General features: G+C 36.6%; 2 protein-coding genes and 1 long non-coding RNA gene across 4 annotated transcripts; 1 reads left to right on the plus strand and 2 right to left on the minus strand.

The window, feature by feature from the left end:
- Nucleotides 1–303: 303 nt before the first annotated feature.
- On the minus strand, nt 304–2,007 carry LOC104878343 (F-box protein SKIP23-like). Its single transcript, XM_010648536.3, has one exon. It carries the CDS (start codon nt 1,872–1,874, stop codon nt 669–671), a length of 1,206 nt encoding a protein of 401 aa, XP_010646838.2. The 5' UTR covers nt 1,875–2,007; the 3' UTR covers nt 304–668.
- Nucleotides 2,008–3,765: 1,758 nt separating this feature from the next.
- On the minus strand, nt 3,766–5,967 carry LOC100248820 (F-box protein SKIP23). 2 transcript variants are annotated; one of them, XM_002278511.5, is made up of 3 exons: nt 4,554–5,967; nt 4,103–4,138; nt 3,766–4,023 (listed from the first exon to the last, which is right to left on the minus strand). In XM_002278511.5, exon 1 carries the CDS (start codon nt 5,775–5,777, stop codon nt 4,560–4,562), a length of 1,218 nt encoding a protein of 405 aa, XP_002278547.2. In that variant the 5' UTR covers nt 5,778–5,967; the 3' UTR covers nt 3,766–4,023; nt 4,103–4,138; nt 4,554–4,559. The 2 variants fall into 2 exon arrangements, with proteins under 2 accessions (XP_002278547.2, XP_059592467.1); XM_059736484.1 differs by having other exon boundaries at nt 3,766–4,138; nt 4,554–5,904.
- A 4,685-nt stretch (nt 5,968–10,652) lies between these two features.
- Nucleotides 10,653–15,981, plus strand: LOC132253596 (uncharacterized). Its single transcript, XR_009465459.1, has 2 exons — nt 10,653–10,951; nt 15,283–15,981. It is a non-coding gene; the product is annotated as an uncharacterized LOC132253596 (long non-coding RNA).
- The last annotated feature ends 5,948 nt before the right edge of the window (nt 15,982–21,929 follow it).

The following is a 21,929-nucleotide window of genomic DNA, read 5'->3' on the forward strand; positions in this document are numbered from 1 at the left end:
TGTTTACATTATAGATTTAAAAAACCATTTAAATATATTATTATATTTTAAAATAAATAAGATTCTCATTTAAATAAAATATAAAAAAAAAAAAAAAAAAAAAATCTTCTCCATTTGAAACTAGTCATCCTAACAATCCAACTTTTCTTATAAAAAGCAAGTTGTTTCTTAAGACTTAAGATGCATTTAGAGGATATAACTTGATAAGAAAAAGCGCAACCTTTTCAAAAGGTGGCTATCAAAAAAGCTTTTGAAATTTTACTTTTACCTTTTCAGTTACGATGAGAGGGAAACAAATTCATGTCATCTACTTCTCCATGTTCATTCTTTAGACCTTGTGTCTGCAACTCTAGAGAGTTAAAAATGATAGGAAATTACAGTCTAATACTAAGAAACCAAGCATAATATCCCATGCCTTAAAGATTCAGAAGCACAATCCATTCACCCAAGATACATATGCTTAAAAGTTGAACCAAAGAAACCATTATAATATCCAAAAACTCCAGAAATTCAGAAGCACCATCTACTAGATATATGACCAAATAAAAGGTCTACAAGTCACCCTGTTCAGGCTGTTCTCAGTGCCAATGGAAAATCAACAACAAGAATCCTGTTAGAAATGGAGAAAACCAGTGAGATTTTAAAACTAGAATAGTCCATACTTGCATTTAGCTTCTTTGTGGCCTGAGCCAAACTGGGGGTGGCCAAAAGATCTTAGAATACCCTGGGAAAGCCGATAGTGGCCTAGCAATGCGCTGCTCTAAATCGAATATGCCAGCTTCGAACCCGGGACGATCATAGTCTTCTTCACAGAAACAGTATTCGGTGAAATAAACGCAGTTCCCCTTGAATCCAGGGAAGTCGGTAGACGAGAGAGAAAAGGTGCGGTCATCATCCACAAACAACACTCGGTCGCCAATGTCGCTTACCCAATCCCACTTCTGCTCCTCCTCAATGAACTTAAAGACCTCAAAATGAACAGGATAATCCGGGACAACAGAAACTATGTCGCTATAATTATTACAAAAGGTTACTACGTACTTATCAACCAAAAACAGTTCCCCAAATGACTCCACAAAATGCCTGTGATTACCCCTGCTACCATGCACCGGAGACGCAAGCTCTGTGGCTTTCAGAGAGTCAACATCAATCACCACGATTCTTCCTATATAATCAATAGCATAGAATCTCCCCTTATAGTATATAACATCGTCAAAATGAGATTTCTCTGCTCCATCATCTATCAAACTCCATTTCTTCTCCCCCAATCTCCATAGAGCCAGCCCCCCTCTAAAACGAATCATCATCAAACCATACTCATCACCCTTCGAGAACATAATTACTTTCTTAATCAAAATAGATTTGAACTCAAACCTAGTAATAGGCTTACCCCGAACATCAAAGAAACGAAGACCATAAGTTTTACCAACTTCACGGACTCGAAAGTCAAGGGTATTGAGAACCTTGGGGAAATTTTTGGGCAGATGCTGGATGGCGCGTCTGGAGAAGGTGTCCATAAGACGGACTTTCTCTGGTTTAGGCTCCTCCAACTTAACCAACAGGGCCTCTTTGGAATCTGGGGTTTGGCGGAGTGGTTGAAGATAATAGAGAGTGGACTCGATGAGGGAAAAGGAGACGCGAGGGTTGGGGGTGTCGGGGTCACTGATGTTGAGGTTTGCAATGGAGTCAATGGGGTACGGGATTTTCAGAGACAAGAGAGGGTTTTTGCTGGGAAAGGTAGGGGAAACGGACGACATCCATGAAGAGCAGACGCCGCGGAAACGGAGAAAATCGATGCGGGTGTCGAGGCGTCCGGCGATCTTCGCTAGCAGATCCTTCGGGAGATGGGACCACTGCCCTGTATCGCTCTCCATTTTCTGCCTTGCTTTGCAAACCTTAGAACGGAGAGGTGACCGGCAATCAGAAGAAAGAGGCCGCCTGCATGGTGGCGTGGGGTGGATGGACACGTTTCGGCAGATTTAGCGGGACAGTTAGAGGCAGGCAAACAGTCGGATCATATATAAATACATTTTTATTTAATTTTTTTTCATTAAAATACCAATTTGATGTTTCCACGTTTCCATTTTTGAATTCATTTTTCTAAAAATGAAAATGAAAAATGAAAAATATCATTCAAATATTAAATAAAAATACAAAACAATCTTAAAAAGCTTTTATAAAAATCTTTTTCAAATAAATTTGGTCACAGATAATTATATTAATAAATCTATTTTAAGAAGAAAAAAAAACTCTTAAATATAAATCTTTTATTTGAAAATTTTTAATGAACTTTAATCATATGTTTATATGTTTTTTAGGAGGAATCAAGATGATTTATTTTTTTTAATCTTTTTTTTCTATTCGTGTTTTTAACGAAAATATTTTTTTATATATATTTTTTTCAAATTAATGTTATTTCAAATTAACAAGTCATAATTCATAACATATATGTCAACTCAGAACTCACTATTATCGAAGATATATATATAAATCGAAAAAACTTTCAAATACAAACCATTATGTTATTTTTTTTCATGGAATCTAAATATCGGGGATGTTGATTGTGCTTATTAAAAATAAAATATTAAACATAAAATTTATTTTAAATTTTAAAATATTTTAAGTTTTTAAATAAAATTTTATTTTATAAAACATTGATTAACAGTTTTCAAAAACTGTTTTTCAAAATTATTTTTAAAAATAATTACAAAATAAACCTAAATTTTTTATCTTAAAAATATATAAAAAGACATTTTTAATAAAATATATTAGTTAGTTTTAGTAGACTTCACTTATTTATTGTAAAAAATAATTATATAAATATCAAAAATAATTAAAAAAAAGTCCGTAGATAATATTTATTTTTAAAAAATACTTAAAAATAAAATAAAAAACAGTAAAAATACTTGTTTAACAAATATTATAAAATAGTTTTAAAAACAATTATAAAAAACCATTTTCTAAAACACTTCCCCAACAATATCTTTGTTTTGATTTTTAATATGTTTTCTCATATGTAAAAAATTTCAAAGATGAAAATTATTTTATTCAAAAATATATTTCTTTACCATGATTAGATTTCAAAATCTCCATAAATGTCATATTAAATATACTGCCGTTTTATAAAATAGACAAGTTAAATAATATTTGTAATTTTCAAAATTTAAATTTATTTTAAAAAAATTATATTATCCCACAAATGTTCTTACAATCTATTAGATTTTGTTTACATTTTACCTTATCCATTATTACCTATCATATTTCATTTTGTTATTTTTCTCCCTCACAATTTTTTTTGTTATAAAACCTTTTTTAATTTAAGAATGCATGCAATAGCGATTTTAAGAAGTGTTTCTGACTTTTCTAAAACAACCGCTATCAAATGCACTCTAAATTTTTTTTCACTCACTTATCTCTCCATATTTATCGTTTTGAAACTATTAACTCACACATTGATTAAAAAGGGTGAAATACCTCCCGATTTATAACATTTATTTCAAAAATGAGTTCCAATATCGAAAAAAGTAGATTTACAAATTTGAAATCATTTCATCCCTTTTAATCAACTAATTTTTTTAGATGTCTCGTTGTTTTCAATTACTGGCACCTATAACGACAAAGCAACTCTTCTCCATGGAGAATAGATTAAAATCTGTTCCTTCACGACAATGGGACAGGAGAACTAGATGCCTGACAAAGTCATGTCATCTACTCCTCCATGTTCATTCTTTAGACCTTGTGTCTGCCACTCTTGAGAGTTAAAAATCATAGGAAATTTCAGTCTAATACTAAGAAACCAAGCATAACATCACAGGCCTTAAAAGATTCAGAAGCACAATCCAGTCACCCAAGAAATAGATCCTTAAAAGTTGAACTAAAGAAACCATTATAGTATCCAAAAACTTCAGAAATTCAGAAGCACCATCTACTTAGCTGAAACCAAAGCCCAAAAAAGAACTAAAGCTTAATGCTACCCACTGCATTCCATATCTACAACTGCAAAATACCCTTTTGACAGCTTACCTGCAAAGATCATATCCAGACAAGAATGCTTAGTTATAGAATAAAAAAACAGTTCTTTCTTCAATATGGAGCTGCTTACCATTTCATATAAACAGAAAATCTTTCAAAACCTCACCTGCAAGGATCAAAAAAGAGAGAGGAGATATTATATCCTCTAAACCATGGCAACAAATGCATTCATATCACAAGTGCAAAATCTTGATAATGTTCTGCATATCCATATTTAAATTTCATGCAAGCCTGGGTTCGATTACTTAGTGTCCAATTCAGGAAGACAAGTCAGGGGACATTTTGTATAAATATACACAAAGAAACTGAAAAGTATACATGATTTCAATGAGATATTATGCTCTATAGAGCAGATGTATAGATATATGACAAAATAAAAGGTCTACAAGTCACCCTTTACCAAATTGAATACAACTACAAACAGGTTTAGGCTATTCTCAGTGCCAGTGGAAAATCAACAACAAGAATCCTGTTAGAAATGGAGAAAACCAGTGAGATTTTAAAACTAGAATAGTCCATACTTGCATTTAGCTTCTTTGTGGCCTAAGCCAAGCTGGGGGTGGCCAAAAGATCTTAGAATACCCTGGGAAAGCCGATAGTGGCCCAGCAATGCGCTCCTCTAAATCGAATATGCCAGCATCAAACCCGGGACGATCATCATCTTCTTCACAGAAACAGTCTTGGGTGAAATAAACGCAGTTCCCCTTGAATCCAGGGAAGTCGGTAGACGAGAGAGAAAAGGTGCGGTCATCACCCACAAACAACACTCTGTCGCCAATGTCGCTTACCCAATCCCACTTCTGCTCCTCCTCAATGAACTTAAAGACCTCAAAATGAACAGGATAATCAGGGACATCAGCAACTATGTCGCTATAATCATTACAAAAGATTTGAAGTTCATCATCTAGGTACTTATCAACCAAAAACAGTTCCCCAAATGACTCCACAAAATGCTTGTGAGTACCCCTGCTACCATGCACCGGAGACGCAAGCTCTGTGGCTTTCAGAGAGTCAGCATCAATCACCACGATTCTTCCTTTATAATCAATAGCATAGAATCTCCCCTTATAGTATATAACATCATCAAAATGAGATTTCTCTGCCCCATCATCTATCAAACTCCATTTCTCCTCCCCCAATCTCCATAGAGCCAGCCTCCCTCTAATATGAATCATCATCAAACCATACTCATCACCCTTCGAGAACATAATTACTTTCTTGATCAAAATAGATTTGAACTCAAAGCTAGTAATAGGCTTACCCCGAACATCAAAGAAACGAAGACCATAAGCTTTACCAACTTCACGGACTCGAAAGTTGAGGGTATTGAGAACCTTGGGGAAATTTTTGGGCAGATGCTGGATGGCGCATCTGGAGAGGGTGTCCATAAGACGGCCTTTCCCTGGTTTAGGCTCCTCCAACTTAACCAACAGGGCCTCTTTGGAATCTGGGGTTTGGCGGAGTGGTTGAAGATAATAGAGAGTGGACTCGATGAGGGAAAAGGAGCCGTGAGGGTTGCGGGTGTCGGGGTCACAGATGTTGAGGTTGGCATTGGAGGCAATGGGGTACGGGAGTTTCAGAGACAAGATAGGGTTTTTTCTGGGAAAGGTAGGGGAAACGGACGACATCCATGAAGAGCAGACGCCGCGGAAATGGAGAAAATCGATGCGGGTGTCGAGGCGTCCGGCGATCTTCGCTAGCAGATCCTTCGGGAGATGGGACCACTGCCCTGCATCGCTGTCCATTTTCTGCGTTGCTTTGCAAACCCTAGAACGGAGAGGTGACCGGCAATCAGAAGAAAAAGGCCGCCTGCATGGTGGAGTGGGGTGGATGGACACGTTTGGGCAGATTTAGCGGGACAGTTGGAGGCAGACAAACCGTGGGATCATATATAAATAATTTTAAAAAAATGACAAAAAAAAAAGTGAGATTATTTTCTTAAATTTCAAATGAATATTCTTTTGGAAATGGATCGCAAGAATATCAAATTTTGATCATTGAGTGTTTATATCGCTTAATATTTGATTTCAAATAATATAAAATAATGTTTTACTTTTATTAATTTTTTTTTTTTAATATTTGTGTTCTTCTGATTTTATTTTCATTTTTATTTAATTTTTTTCATTAAAATACCAAGATGTTTTCACGTTTCCATTTTTGGATTCATTTTTCTAAAAATGAAAATGAAAAATATCATTCAAATATTAAATGAAAATACAAAACAATCTTAAAAAGCTTTTATAAAAATCATTTTCAAATAAATTTTGGTCACAGATAACAATATTAATAAATCTATTTTAAGAAAAAAAAATCACTCTTAAATATAAATCTTTTATTTGAAAATTTTTAATGAACTTTAATTATATATTTTTAGGAGGAATCAAGATGATTTGTTTTTAATATTTTCTTTTTATGTGTGTTTTTAATGAAAGTGTGTGGACCCCGTATTTGGGCTCATGCGTTTTCCACTTGATGACGTGCTCGTTGTTAATTTTGAAAAATGATTTCATTTATTAAAACAATGATTTGGAGTCGCCATTTATTTTTGTTTTATTATTTTAAAAAAGGGTAAACAAAATAAGAAAAAAAAAACCCTAAATGTGACTCCTTATTTTGGAAAAAGTGGTCTGTGAAAAAAATCGGATCAGGCTCGGGGGTTAGGTTACTTATCGGGAAGGTACGGTAAAGACCGTGACACCCCTCTAAGTCCCTAAAGTCGGGTCTCTACTAATAAAATTGAAGCAATCATAGCAATGGATGAGTAAATCAATGAATACCCAGAATAGATCATGCACATGTGAGAATCAGGACATGCATAAACAACGATTAGAGGGAAAATGGGTACATACCTGAGCAACGATCCACCATGCGCTATCAATACAGGGGTTAGTGCACAATTTAGGAATAATTTCTAGCGTGCATGTCTGAGAGTAGGATAAATCAATCATGTATCATAATCAAATCGATCTATCAGTCAATCAATCGATCAATCACATATGTGGGGCCCCCACCAAAACCCGTTTATTTTACATGAATTAATCCCATAAATTCCATTATTCGGAATTACGGAAAATTCATTCATGCTTATTAAAATCAAGAGGAGCAGAAGATTGTTTGAAGACCAGAATGAAATTAAAGCTTTTTGAGAAAAAATCGGATTTTTGAAATTCATTTGAAAATTTGGAGTCTCGAAGGTTATTTAAAGAAAATTGGGATTTTAGAGTTTATTTGAAGATCGGACTTGAATTAAATGCGAGAATGAGAATTTTTAGAAATTAAATTTGAACGAGATTGAAAACTTTGAAAATGATTTGAGAGTTCGGGATTTTAAATGAGGGGATAAGTGGATGAGTGAATAAGTAAAGGGATGGAATAATAACGATGGTGAAATAATAAAGTTTAGGTAAATAATTGTGAAAGATGGAATTTTTAGGACTAAAAATTAAATTAGGACGTTGGGTTTTTGAAGAGTTGGACCTTAAATAAATAAATAGATAAGGGACAAGAATTTTGACTACCGAAAATAACATTTAGGAGGATAATGGAATTTCTAGGATTGAAAGTTAAATTAGAACATGGGGTTTTCGAAAGATTGGACTTTAAATAGATATGGGATAATGATTCTAATTGATGAGAATAACATTTAAACGAATTGTAGAATTTTTAGGATTGAAAAATTAAATTAAGACATGAGGTTTTTGAAGAATTAGATTTTAAATAAATAAACTAATATAGAGTAATAATACTAATTAACGAAAACAACATTTAAACGAATAAAAAAAGATAGTGGAATCTTTAGGGTCGAAAATTAAGTTCAATGATTGAGATTTTTAAAAGAGATAAACAAGTATCGAGTTTCTAATTGACGAAAATAACATTTTGACGAATAGTGGAATTTTTAGGATTGAAAATTAAATTATGACATTGGATTTTTGAAGGATTCGACTTTGAATAAATAAATATGAGACAATAGTTCCTAATTAACGAAAATGACATTTAGACGAATAGTAGAATTTTTAGGGCTTGGAAAATGAAATTAGGGCATTGGATCTTTGAAGGATTGGATTTTAAATAAATAAACTTATATAGGATAATAATACTAATTAACGAAAATAACATTTAAACGAATAAAAAAGAATAGTGGAATTTTTAGGGTTAAAAATTAAATTAGGACGTTGGGTTTTTGAAGAGTTGGACCTAAAATAAATAAATAGATAGGGGATAAGAATTCTGACTACTGTAAATAACATTTAGACGGATAATGGAATTTCTGGGATTGAAAGTTAAATTAGGACATGGGGCTTTCGAAATATTGGACTTTAAATAGATATGAGATAATGATTCTAATTGATGAGGATAACATTTAAACGAATAAGGTTTGAACGGACTGTTGAAAAATTGAATTAAGACATGGGATTTTTGAAAGGGTAAGACTTCAAATAACTAGATAAATATATGATAATAATTCTTAATTCATAAAAATGATATTTAAACGGATTATTGAAAGATTAGATTAAGATACGGGGTTTTTGAAGGATTAGAATTTAACTTTAATAAGTGAGATTTTAAAAGATGATAAATAGATACGTACGAAATAACAATAATAATTGACAATCATAATGTTTAAACTAGTGAAATTGAATAATATAAATTTCAAGATAAAAATATAATTAACAATAACAATTTGTCTTTTAATTGTCTTTAAGTTGAGCTAACTAAATTGGTGAAGATAAAATAAGGTAAAAATAAGAATAATATATATATATATATATATATATATATATATATATATATATAAAAGCATGAATAAGTTAATAATTTAGAGATTTAAAAACTTGTTTAGACATAATGTAGCCAAATGGGCTAACCCAACATGGACTTGGGCCATGGGGGTGGCTAGCATAGAGAGCAAAGGGGCCTTTCATCAGCAACTTTGGGTCTGGGCTCCAACTTAAGCCCATACCCACCACCATGGGTAAGCCCAAGGCACCATCACCATCATAGCTTGGCCCTGGTGTCTCAATTCAAGCCCAAGGCAAAGCCAACATGGGCAAGCCCAAAAACAAACACCATCAGCAAGCCCAAAACAAACAACCCCCCTCCAACACCTACTCCTCCGTCGGGGCCGTATCCCCCTGAGAAGGTCGCTGTCGCCGACAGGACGAGAGGTGAGGCTGCCACTGAGATGGAAGACCTCGGACTCGCGCGCCGCCTACGAAAACGGCGGGGACGACGACGAATGGCTGAGAGAAACGGCGGCCATGGAAGATGGTGGCGAGTGTGAGGAGGAAGGTAGCGGAGACGGTCACGTTCGTTGGTGGTCGCATTGCCACTACCGCCGCCGGCGCTGCAAGCCTCGCCTCCTTCGCTGCAGCGAGACGAGGATCTCGATGGGGAGAAAGGTGGCAGACTATGACGTCGACTGACGGGCTTCCTTCTCCGGCGGCGGCGATCTGATGGGTAGGGTGGCGATCGTGGGGCTATCCAAGGGGACGTGAAGGGGTGGGGGCGCAGCCTTTGGCCTCGGCGGAGGCGGGGAAAGCATGCGGGTGGCACCAGGTGGACTTCCGCCCATTGAAGAAGGAAAAGAACGTGGGTGAGGCAGGGACGAGCATGGGTGCTGGTGGGTATTCACGTGGAAGTTACAGGGGATAGTCGCGCATGGGGTTCGGAAAGAATGGTGCCAAAGCAATAATCAACAAGCCCAATGACAGAGAAGAATAGATTCACAGCACGAACTGAGCAAAAATAGCGAAAAAGAAATATCAGAATTGAGGAGATGGCCATACCTGAGCTCTCCGGCTGAAGGTGGTGCCCCTTTCCCTCCTCTTTCTTCTCCTTTTCTTTTCCCCTCCCTCTGTCCTCAGCTTCTTCCTGACCTCAAAACTCTCCTCTCTCTATCACCTACTCTCCTGTGTCTTCATCATGCCTGGCCCCCACCCCCCATTAAAAGGGGTCTACAAAGTGATTTTTATATTTTTTCAAATTAATGTTATTTCAAATTACCTAGTCATAAATTATTGATGTTAGAGATTCCATTTTGAAATCCCATATCATCATACACAGGAATCATATGTTTAATTATGTGAAGAAACTATGCCAAACATTTGTATAGAAAGGGGACATACGAAATTTGAACTAACCTGAGTCCATTGTGCGTTTGAAGACGATATGGATCTTTTAAGAGCAACGGAGGGCACCACCTCTTTCACTGTATTCTATCAGGCAATGGGAGCGGGAGAGAGAGCGGTTCTGTTCTTTCAAAAAAATGTTATATACTCAAGAACAGACACTTAACCTTTATATATACCCTCCTGCCTTAGGGAAAGTTGTGTTTTCATGGACCAATTTGTTAAATATATGGTTTTTGGAACCCAGATTTATGGAATATGAAAAATATCTTTCAATGTGGAAACTTATATCAGATTCATGCACTCTGAGCCTTCTGTATTTTTTCTACCGAAATTGCCCCTCCAGGTATCCACATCAGCAACCCATCTCAGCACAGGTTGAAACTGAACCGGTTGAAAACTCCAAAATCAAATGTTGAGCTTCCCACAAAAACACCTTAGCCGACGGTTCTTTCTTCCCTCTTTCTCATTTGATACCCATTCCTCTCAGTTGTCTTCACTCCGTCACCAAGGCGATTTGAGGTTCCCACAAGAAAACTCTAGCTGATCGACCGTTCTTTCTTCCTTCTCTCTCATTTTGGCACCCATTCCTCTCATCTGTCTTCACTCGGTCACCAAGGCGAAGCAGAAAATCCCATAAAAATAGTGTAGCCGAGGGTTCTTTCTTCCCTCTCTCTAATTTGATACCCATTTCTCTCATATTTCTTCACTCCGTCATCGAGGCGAAGCAGATTTCAGTTGAGAAGGCCTTAATCCGATTTGTCACATCTTAGATTTTCTCTGTCGAGGTAAGCCATTCGTTCCGTGTTTTGCATTCGCATTCTCATTCATGAAAATCTACTGTTTGTGTGGGTTTTTTCTGAACCAGGCGTGGCTGAAATGTTGGCATTTAGGAGTTGGTACTGAAATTTTAAATCTGTTGGTAATGAATCATCATCGTCTTTTTGCAAATCTAATTTTGTTCTGATTTTGTACTGTTTTATTTGGATTGACAAATTATCCCAACTCTGTTGTTTTGATATAAAGTAAAGGCAAGAATATAGGTTAGGAATTGTTTCGTTGAAAAAGACATTTGTTTTTGTTTTGGTTTAGAACTGAGAAAAACATATTTTGAATTGATTAGCGAAAAAGGAATTTTTTTTTTTCCCAGTGGTGTTTTTGGGTATTGGGAAACAATGCATTTTTAGTGAAACCCATTTATTGGATTGTGTTTTTGGATTGAGCTATGCAGTGGATGACCAAAAGGGAACATTTTTTCGGGATGAAGTTTTCATTTTGAGAGCGAAAAAAGTTCTTAATAAATGGTGATTTTTAGATGGGAAAGTTGTTCCAAATTACTCAGTTTTTTGGGTTTTCGTGATATTGATGGTGGATGGGTGCTAAAGTTTTTGTTGTGTTTTTTTGTTTTTGTTTTATATGTATAGTTTCAAATCACGTCCCATTTCTTCAAACATATAGTAACATATGTATGGTTACTATATGTTAATATTCTTGTTGATTAGTAATTGATATTGATTCAGAGATCCGTTTTAGAAGATGGTAATAGGAAAGGCTATATAGGAACTATTGGTATCCATGCATTGGTTTAATTCCCTTCATAACATAAATAGAAAATAGGGAATGCTGGTCAGAATGGATGAAATGCATTTTTATCTATATATTGTTTGTTTTGGTGATCAGTTGGTTAACCTTATTGTACTGGTAAGTTAAGCTTATGTACTACCTCATTATTCCTGAATGTACGACCTTAATCGACTGTATGTACTGCATTAGTCAACATCAGGTACTACCTGAGCCAACCTTGGGTACAAGTTGTGTGACGATTGGAAACTTCATTTTTTAATATTCAAATAATTCATATGTGAATAAAAGTTGTCTTTATTGTTAACCCAATGGGGTTCAGTTTGTCAAACATAGAACCTATAGGCTGTTTTCAAGTCATGCATAAATTAAATTGTATTCACTTCCACATACAAGCTATCATGACATTATGTGTTTGACTACTATGCTCATTTGGTTCCCCGTACCTTTACTTGAGACTGTACCATAGGTACTATCTTAATTAACCTTAGGTCTAACCTTAGTAATCTTTAAGTACTAGGTTAGATATCCTTAAGTACTACCGTAGTTGGACTTGTACACTACTTGTGTGCATCGGCCAATTAGCATGTTTGAACCTTAATTGTGTGCATCAGCCAATTAGCATGTTTGAACCTTAAAGTCTATGGAATCAACATGCATAATTCCTCAATCTTTCGTTGTTGTATTGTTTTTAACAAATCTTTATGTCAATAAGGAAATGGAAGAGGAGATGTTTTGTTACATTCATGAAGGTGGTGAGCTTGTTAAGACTGCTGTTGGGTCCGTCGAATATAAGGGAGGTCAGACCAAGTGCAGTGTTGTTAGCAAGAATATCTCACAATCTGAATTCGTTTCAAAAGTATGTGGTGTACTGAACTTGGATTCCAATTCCATTAAATTGGAATTCACAGTCAAGTTTGACCCATCATGTCTATTGCCACTGCATAATGATGGCGACATAGTCAATATGTTCAAATTCAACGACATGTTTTGTCATGTCTACATCTCCCAGTGTTCCGAATGTGGTGATGACCTCATTTTCCCTACTAGGTACCTAATGTCCTTCCACAATAATGTTCTCTTTTGTATAATCGCTTTTCACACTTAGATTGATGGATGATCAAATTCTTTCCTTATGTTTTTTGTAGTGGCCCAACTCCCATTGTTGCTTCAAACTCAGCTCATGTTTCCTCTATTGGCGAGCCCCCATTAAACATCTCTAATGAGTCGCCCACAATTCAGTCAGTTGGGTTTTCCCAAAGATGTGCTATGACAAATACCATTCAACTTCAACCAAGCCGGTTCGAACATTCAATTGTAGGTAGTGGACATACCTTCCCAAATGCGTCGGAGTTTCGAGATGCAATCTATTTGATGTCTTTGGCTGGAAAATTTCGATATTCTTACAAAAGGAATAGTCCAAAACACATGACCGTAGTATGCACAATTGAAGATTGTCCTTGGAAAATCACTGCGCGTGCAATAGGGGATTCAAACATTGTTCAAGTACACACATTCCGAAATGTGCATAACCATTGCTTGGAAGATGTTGTCTTGTCTTAGCCTTTAGTGAGATCCACTCGTGCATCGTTGGTCATTGATGATGTCATTCGATCTACTCCTGAATACCAACCACGCCAAATTTGTAAGGACTTTGTAAGGCAACATGGCATCCAGTTAACTTACCTACAAGCATGGAAAATGAAGGAGAAGGCTAAGGAGCGCATTTATGGACAACCCAAGAATTATTACAAATTGTTGCCATGGATGTGTGAAAGAATGCTTGCAACAAATCCGGGATCGAGTGTTGAGCTGAGTTATTCCAATGATGACCATTTTGAGAAGCTTTTTGTTGCTCATTCAATATCTATCGAAGGGTTTGTAAGGGGGTGTCGACCAATCATTGCAATTGATTCGGCCCATATGAGTGGGCCTTATGGCGGTGCTCTATTTTCAGCCACCTCTTACGATGCTAATGACTCCATGTTCCCCTTAGCCTTTGGAGTGATGAGGTCGGAAAATTATGAAGATTGGTTATGGTTCTTGGAAAAACTGAAGATAGTTGTGGGAAACAAGGAAGTTATTATTATCTCAGATAGACATCATGCTTTGCTTCGTAGTGTCCCTGAGGTGTTTGGCATTGAAAACCATGCTTATTGCTACCATCACCTAAAGGAGAATTTTAGTAGTTTCTTGTCCAAACATAACACACGAGGGAACAAGGGTAAAGAAAATGCATTGCAATTCCTAGATAGCATTGCGTATGGAAGGCTAGAACATGATTATAACGTTTCCATGGTTGAACTAAAAAAATACAACGAGGCTTTAGCCACATGAGTTGAAGAAAATGCGCCGCACCATTGGGCCATGTCAAAATTCCCAAAACAAAGATGGGATAAAATGACTACGAACCTTGTCGAGTCATTTAATGCTTGGTTACGGATTGAAAGACATCACTCTATTTGTAACTTTTTATTGGAGCACATGTCCAAGTTAGCTTCTATGCTTGTGAAGCATCAAGAAGAGTCTAAGAATTGGAAAGGGTGTATAGGGCCAAAAATTGAAGCTAAGGTGCAGGAAAATATTGCAAAGGGTGCGGTGTATCCAGTCACACCGTTCAAGAATGGAGTATTTGGGGTATGTATCGGGAGAGCCTTGTTGAATGTAGACATTCTGAACCATACATGCACTTGTAGGGGTTGGCAGATGTTGGGAATCCCTTGTGAGCATGTCACAGCCGTCATTATTTCCATTGGTCAAAATGTTACTGATTTCGTCGATGATTGCTACAAATACCCAATGCAAGAGTTGATATATGGGGGCTCTTTCTTCGGCATAGAGACCCATGACATGCCTACTGTGGACGATGATGGTTTGGTTCGATCTATCACCGGGGAGGTGTTCTTCTCTCTAAAGCCTCCACATACAAAGCGCCCTCCTGGAAGGCCAAGGAAGAAGCGCATTGAGTCTCAATTTCAAGATAAATGGCCTGTTTATTGCTCTCGTTGTCATATGTCCGGCCACAACAGAAAAACCTGCAAAAATCCTTTGCCCTAAATGCATATCTGTCTACTTATTGCATTATGCTGATCTTGTATTACTCTATTTCAACTAACTGGTTGTCACCCAATCATCGTTACTATTTGAATGTTTTGTGCCTTTCCATTCACCTGCAATGTTCATTGAGTTACATTATATTTCTCTGCTGATTCAGTTCTTTCACAAAGTCCGAACTATGTTTGCACCACATCTTGTTTTAATGGTATTTACTCAAATCCCATGTATTTGGTAAGATTACATTGCTTAAGCCATTTCAACCATACTGCAGTTTGTGTTCCCATGTATCATTTGGTGGCATCATTTAATTATCCGAAAATAAATACTTTGCATGAGTGGAATCATTTGGTGGCATTTTTCAGAGGCTGGTTGCTAATATCAGTGTCAGCTGGCCTGTTTCATTTAATTATCTGCATATTTGTCCTTTGATTTGAGTGTTATTTTCCCAACCGCATGGAATAATTTTTTCCCATTTCCGTAGGACAAGACGAATATGTACAGACTCCAGCTAGTGCTGCAAATAGTCCTCAATGAACGCAACAGTGTCAGAGATACAATCATGGCTGCATGTCATATGTGACTTCATAGTTCATGATAAGTTTCTTCCTATCTGCTGCTACGTACCAAAATGACCAAGGGTTGATTTTAGTTTGTCCAAAATTTATTAATTCATATCATGTTGTGTGCTGATGTGATTTGTTCCAATTGTAAAACCATTATTTATGTTCTATATGTGATGTATCTGATGAAGTATTCCACATCCCATTGTAACAGTGACAATTGGGTTATGCTGAATATGAGGACTTTATGTACAAGAATGGCCAACGTGTAAGGGAAAGGAAGAGTACCTGGTAATGCTGCTGCTGGAGCATATGGGATGCAGTCACAGCAATGTAATAGGGCTGTTCATTTTTCCTTCAATATTGTAAAGTAAGGGAGTAGGAACATGGACAACACTCAGTATTTGTTCTTTTATTATAGTTAAGGGTGCTAGTCAGTGTTGTATTGGCGACTGATTGGACAACAACTGTGATTGTAAGATGTGATCCACAGTGATAGGTTTATTATGGGGTATGATACTAATTTCATAAGAGAACAACAAACATAGACTGGAACCTATTTGTTTGTACACTGATGCAGTTTCAGTTTATCCTTCCATACTCACATTAGTAAATTGTTTGACGACTTTCCTTTCATATTTAGTTATTGTGTAAGCTTTTACATATCATCTTCTGTTAATGTTATTGGTAAGTTGGGAGGTTTGTTTGGTTTGATTTACTACATTAGAAACAGTTTGCTGGTATACCAATAGTTTGCAATGGTGCCCTTCAAATCCTGATCTACCAGGGTTCAGGACTATTGCACATTCTCATTGGCACGGGCTACTCAGGGTTCCTAAATGATTGTGCATTTTGCTAATTTTGTGCTTCAAACCATGTACAGGTTGTTATAGAAAAAATAAACGTGGTAGAAAACCAATAAATATTTGCTTCGCATGATCACCTTCCGTATCCAACCACAACCATCGTAACTTAACATAACCAGAAAAATGAGAAAACAACAGTATGATTAAATAAATAAATATTGAGAGTGAAAAATTGTCGGGAGAGTAAAATTTATCGAATATGGTTTAAGGTAGTGTCATGCTGCAATAGGTAATGAAATTAACTAATAAAAGTCTGAAGCCACAAAATGGCTACATTTCTCGCGGGTGCGTTAAGGTAGTACCTTATGTACATTAAGGTAGTACCTGAAGACCATTAAGGTAGTACCTTATGTGCATTAAGGTAGTACCTGAAATTTCTTATGATTACATAAGGTACCGTTGGAGTAACCTATGAGAACATAACAATGTCATGCTGCAATAGGTCATGAAATTAACTAATAAAAATCTGAAGCCACAGAATGGCTACATTTCTCGCGGGTGCGTTAAGGTAGCACCTGAAGACCATTAAGGTAGTACCTGAAGACCATTAAGGTAGTACCTTATGTGCATTAAGGTAGTACCTGAAATTTCTTATGATTACATATAAGGTACCGTTGGAGTAACCTATGAGAACATAACAATGTCATGCTGCAATAGGTCATGAAATTAACTAATAAAAATCTGAAGCCACAGAATGGCTACATTTCTCGCGGATACGTTAAGGTAGTACCTGAAGACCATTAAGGTAGTACCTGAAGACCATTAAGGTAGTACCTTATGTGCATTAAGGTAGTACCTGAAATTTCTTATGATCACATAAGGTACCGTTGGAGTAACCTATGAGAACGTAACAATGTCATGCTGCAATAGGTCATGAAATTAACTAATAAAAATCTGAAGCCACAAAATGGCTACATTTCTCGCAGGTGCGTTAAGGTAGTACTTGAAGACCATTAAGGTAGTACCTGAAGACCATTAAGGTAGTACCTTATGTGCATTAAGGTAGTACCTGAAATTTCTTATGATTACATAAGGTAACCTATGAGAACATAACAATGTCATGCTGCATTACATATAACAACATGCCATGTGTTATGTTTTTATAACTTACTCATTCGGTAGGTTATGTAATCATAAAAAATTTTAGGTACTACCTTAATGACATGAGGTACTACCTTAATGTACCTAAGGTACTACCTTAAGGCACCTTAGAGAAATGATGCTCTTCTATGATTTAAGTCAGAATTAGTTCATTGCATTACATATTACAGCATGCCATTATTATATTCTTATTGCTCACTCATTCGGTAGGTTATGTAATCATAAAAAAGTTGAGGTACTACCTTAATGCACATGAGGTACTACCTTAATGACATGAGGTACTACCTTAATGTACCTCAAGTACTACCTTAAGGCACCTTGGAGAAATGTTGCTCTTCTATAACTTAAGCTACAATTAGTTCATTGCATTACATATTACAGCATGCCATTGTTATGTTCCTCTTGCTGATTCATTCGATAGCTTATGTAATCATCAGAAATTTAAGGTACTACCTTAATGCACATGAGGTACGACCTTAAGACCCTGAGGTACTACCTTAATGTACCTCATGTACTACCTAAATGGACATTCGAGAAATATTGTTCTTTTTACAAATATTTTGTTGTGACTATTTATTTAAGTAAACAGTTGTTTTCCCATTTTGGTATTCATCTAGATTTTGAAGGGTTGTGGTTGGATATGGAATGTGATCATGTGAACCATTTATTTTTTGGTTTTGTAACATATATTTGTTTGCCTATCACAACCTATAGATTGTTGGAAGCAAAACATGCTACATGCAAAACCATTTTGGAACCCTGTATAACTTTTTGCAAATATTCTTCATGAGTAAGAGCTAAGCCAAATATTAAGAACATGATGAAATTCCAGATCATCACTTAATATTATTAACTAAAAGAAAAAAAACTCGTGATATGTAACAAAGAATTATCTCAGCACGTGACAATCTAAAAAAATCACCAGTGCCAATAGTCTTCAATGATTCATTACGAATACCATCCAATGTCTTCACCATCACCCATGACACCTGAATTTGTCACCATGGTTTGTAACATTCTACTTCAACAAAGGATCATTATTTTTGAACTATATTTGGAGAGGACATTGGGATGGAACAGGGAAAAAATTGAAAGGATATGTAACAAATGCCTTATCTCTATTAGGATTTCCTGTATAAAACAAAACACAAACATAGTCCTTTGAATGTGTACATCATCAAAATGTTTCTAATGTAGTCAACAAACCAAAGAAACCTAATTTTGATCATATGGTAAACCAAGTTTACTTCATACAATCCGAAGAAAGAGGATAACATATGACTCATTCTGATATTACTCCCTCTTGTAAGCTATAGCAACAACATCACCATGCAGTCTTTCTTTCCCTTACGCGTTGCCCATTGTTGTACATAAAGTTCTGACATTCAGCATCACCATACTGTCACTGTTACAATAAATATAGAACATAAATAATGGTTTTAGAATGGGAACAAAATCACATCATCACATAACAGGATATGAATTCAATCATTTGTGGACAAACTACAATCAAGTATTGCTTTATATGGTAAGTAGCTTCAGATAGGAAAAAACTTATCATCAACCATGAAGTCACAAATGACAGGAGGCCATAATTTTATCTCTAACAGTGTTGCGTTCATTGAGCACTAGTTCCACAACTAGCTGGAGTCTGTACATGTTGAGCTTGTCCTACAGAAATGGGAAAAACTTATTTCATACTGTTTTTTTTTTTAAAAAAAAAACAAAACCAATTAGGATGTAAACTAGCTCTAACCTCTGCCACTGAAGTAGTTAAGGTGGCCCCATTCCAAAATTCCATGAATTGTAGTGCAAGGATACCACAGCCAAACCTATAACACATCTCATTTAGGCTTGTCATGTATATCATAGAAATCTAAGAAAAAAAAATCACCTCAAATGTCCGTTTTGGTTAAAATATATGAATATTTTACCCATTCAGTTGTTGCACAAGGTGTGGTTGGACATGCTCAAAAGTCGAGACATCCACGTCCATATGAATTGCATATGCATGCAGTGCTTTATTGATTGCCATAGATAATCGCCTTGTTGCAGCACTAATACTGTTTCCTCGCCTTAAGGGCAAAGATGAAAGAATTTCAACTCGTGCAGCTGCAAAATTAACTACATGCATGTGCCAGTGATTGTTCTCACAAACTGGAATGAACATCTGCATTATCATAAAAGAGTTATTACCTTTTATGTTATAAGATAATAGTCATGTCCAATGCCATTGCATATATTACTATGGAAATGAAATTTAACAACCGTTATTTACCATGTCACATGTCCCCAAATCATGGCCCAATATACTAGCATCCAGATACATGCGACATCTATCCATGATCACCTGGCTGGTTGCATTTGTTTTCAAGTTGGTCAGAATCACCTGTTCACGGGTGGGGTTATCAATACAAACATCAACAAATGCTATTCTATTTTGAGACTATGTCAATTTAGGATATTAGAGGGTTCACCGAGAACGAAGGATCAAAATAGTGTGTGCGCGCTGGTGGTGCTTGCTGTCCATTCATCATGCGAGAGACAATCGCCACAATCTGGCAAAGTTGTAGAAATGAACAAATTTTACAACCCCATCAACACTTTATACATTATATGACCAATTACTTTTGAATTTAATTCAACATAAAGATAAGTAACTTACTACTGAATTAACCCACCGCCCTGCATTTAGACAAGAAATTTCTTCTCGGGTAATGTACATCTCATACATCTCGCATAAAATCTCGCTAGAATGATTGAAAATGAATTATGTCATAATGATGTAAAGTTATTCACATATTAAATGATTGCAAGAATTATTTTTAGAAAAATGAAATGTACCTAGGATCGCCAATTTCTACCAAAGCGTAATCTGCTACTACCCGATGAGCATGGGGGATTTTAGGGAATTGTTTAACACATTGGGTGACAAATGGACTTTTGCAAGTGGGAGGACGCTTCACTATCCTCTTACAAGTCCGCTTAAATCTCTTGATAGATGAAGGTTTAATGGCTTGATCACCACTCCCACCTACCCTATCACATTCTCGCGCTTCTTCTATTGTCACTTGTGGTGGAAGCGATGCCTCTGCATGAGACTGTGGGGCCATTGGCTCGGAATGAGTGGCTTCTGGTGACGGTTCCATTCCAATTGGAGAATGGGGGGTTGGTGCGAGGTTATCTTGTGGTTCCATTTCGTCAGCTGACGTCTGCTTGCCCGGTGTTTCGCGCATTGGTTGATATTCAGCGTGGTGTTGTGCTTTTGGGCAAGGGATTGAAGATATCCCCTTTGGTCCACTTCGACGGGAACATAGTGTAGCAACATCCCGCGCCAGAGAGGAAGCTAATCGTAGCATACTCTCCGATGTGTCAATGACACGGGCTTTAATAACCTATTACATAGTGGAAAATAGAATAGTTTTAGAATAGTATTGTATGCATTGTATAGAAGAACTTGTATGAGTGGTTAGTGAAGAAGAACTACCTCTGTAGCATCGTTATCAGCTGTAGAGGTTGAGGCTACTGATGGTACATTCATATTGGCTGTGCTTTGTGCTCGCTCCTGTGCCTGTGTCTTGCATCATTATTTCAATGAGGGAATCAACAAATTGGTTATTACTGGTGCGAGGCTAATATGGTAATTTAACTAGTAGGGAAAACTTTGTTAAGTTAGAGCATACATGCACATATCCATAACCACCGAATGTTGATATTTCAGCTGCTAATCGGCGTTTCATTACATCGTCAGTCCATGCAGCAGCTAGCGGGCTGGTCACTTCAACATTGACTGATGGCATGTAGAAGTATGCCATGTAGAACAGCTGTCCAAGGGTAGTATATGAAACAAGGAGCATTAAAAGAGCAAATTGCAGTAAGCATGACATTCAAATTAAAATGTAAACTAAGTTCATACTAATTACAAAAGGGGTTGGAGCCTAAACTGTACCTGGAGGAACATGAGGCAGCCTCGGATGTAAGTAGGCTGCTTTTGTCGATATTCCTTGATTCCATCTTCTAAGTGTTTCAGCAGAAACTTTGCCCAATTCCTTTGGACACCAACATCACCATCCCATATGGTGTCCCAAAGGTCATGGCTTCCTTCAAGCTTTGAGTTAGGTGCCAGTAGAGTGGCACATGAAAAAATTAAAAATGATTTTAAAAATTCATCACACACGGGCAAGTTCTCAAGGTTTTGCTCCAGTACCCTGAGAGTGTATGTGCGATTGGACGGGGTTGTTCTCTTAAGGATAACCACGTCTTCCCCGGAGTTAGGGATGCCCATCACTTTGTTGACATGTTCTTCATTGACAGTGATAGCATTGCCGGTTTCCATATTAAGTCTATGGTAGGTAAAGTCATATTGAGATATGAGCCACCCGCATAGCTCATATCTTAGTTCGCGGCAAGCAAAAGTCAGTAGGCCCCAAAGCCCATCTCTCTAATGGCTTGCTATTTTTCAGGGGCTAGGCGTGCAATGGCAGTTATGAATTTCTTCCCAGAACATCGGGACTTAGGAAGCTTAACCTACAGTTAAAATGAAATATGGGTTAGTGACAAAAAAAATCCAATATATGCAAATTTCCAATTAAGCTGAATTT

The sequence above is a fragment of the Vitis vinifera genome, chromosome 4 (genome assembly GCF_030704535.1).
Source record: "Vitis vinifera cultivar Pinot Noir 40024 chromosome 4, ASM3070453v1".
NCBI lineage: Eukaryota > Viridiplantae > Streptophyta > Magnoliopsida > Vitales > Vitaceae > Vitis > Vitis vinifera.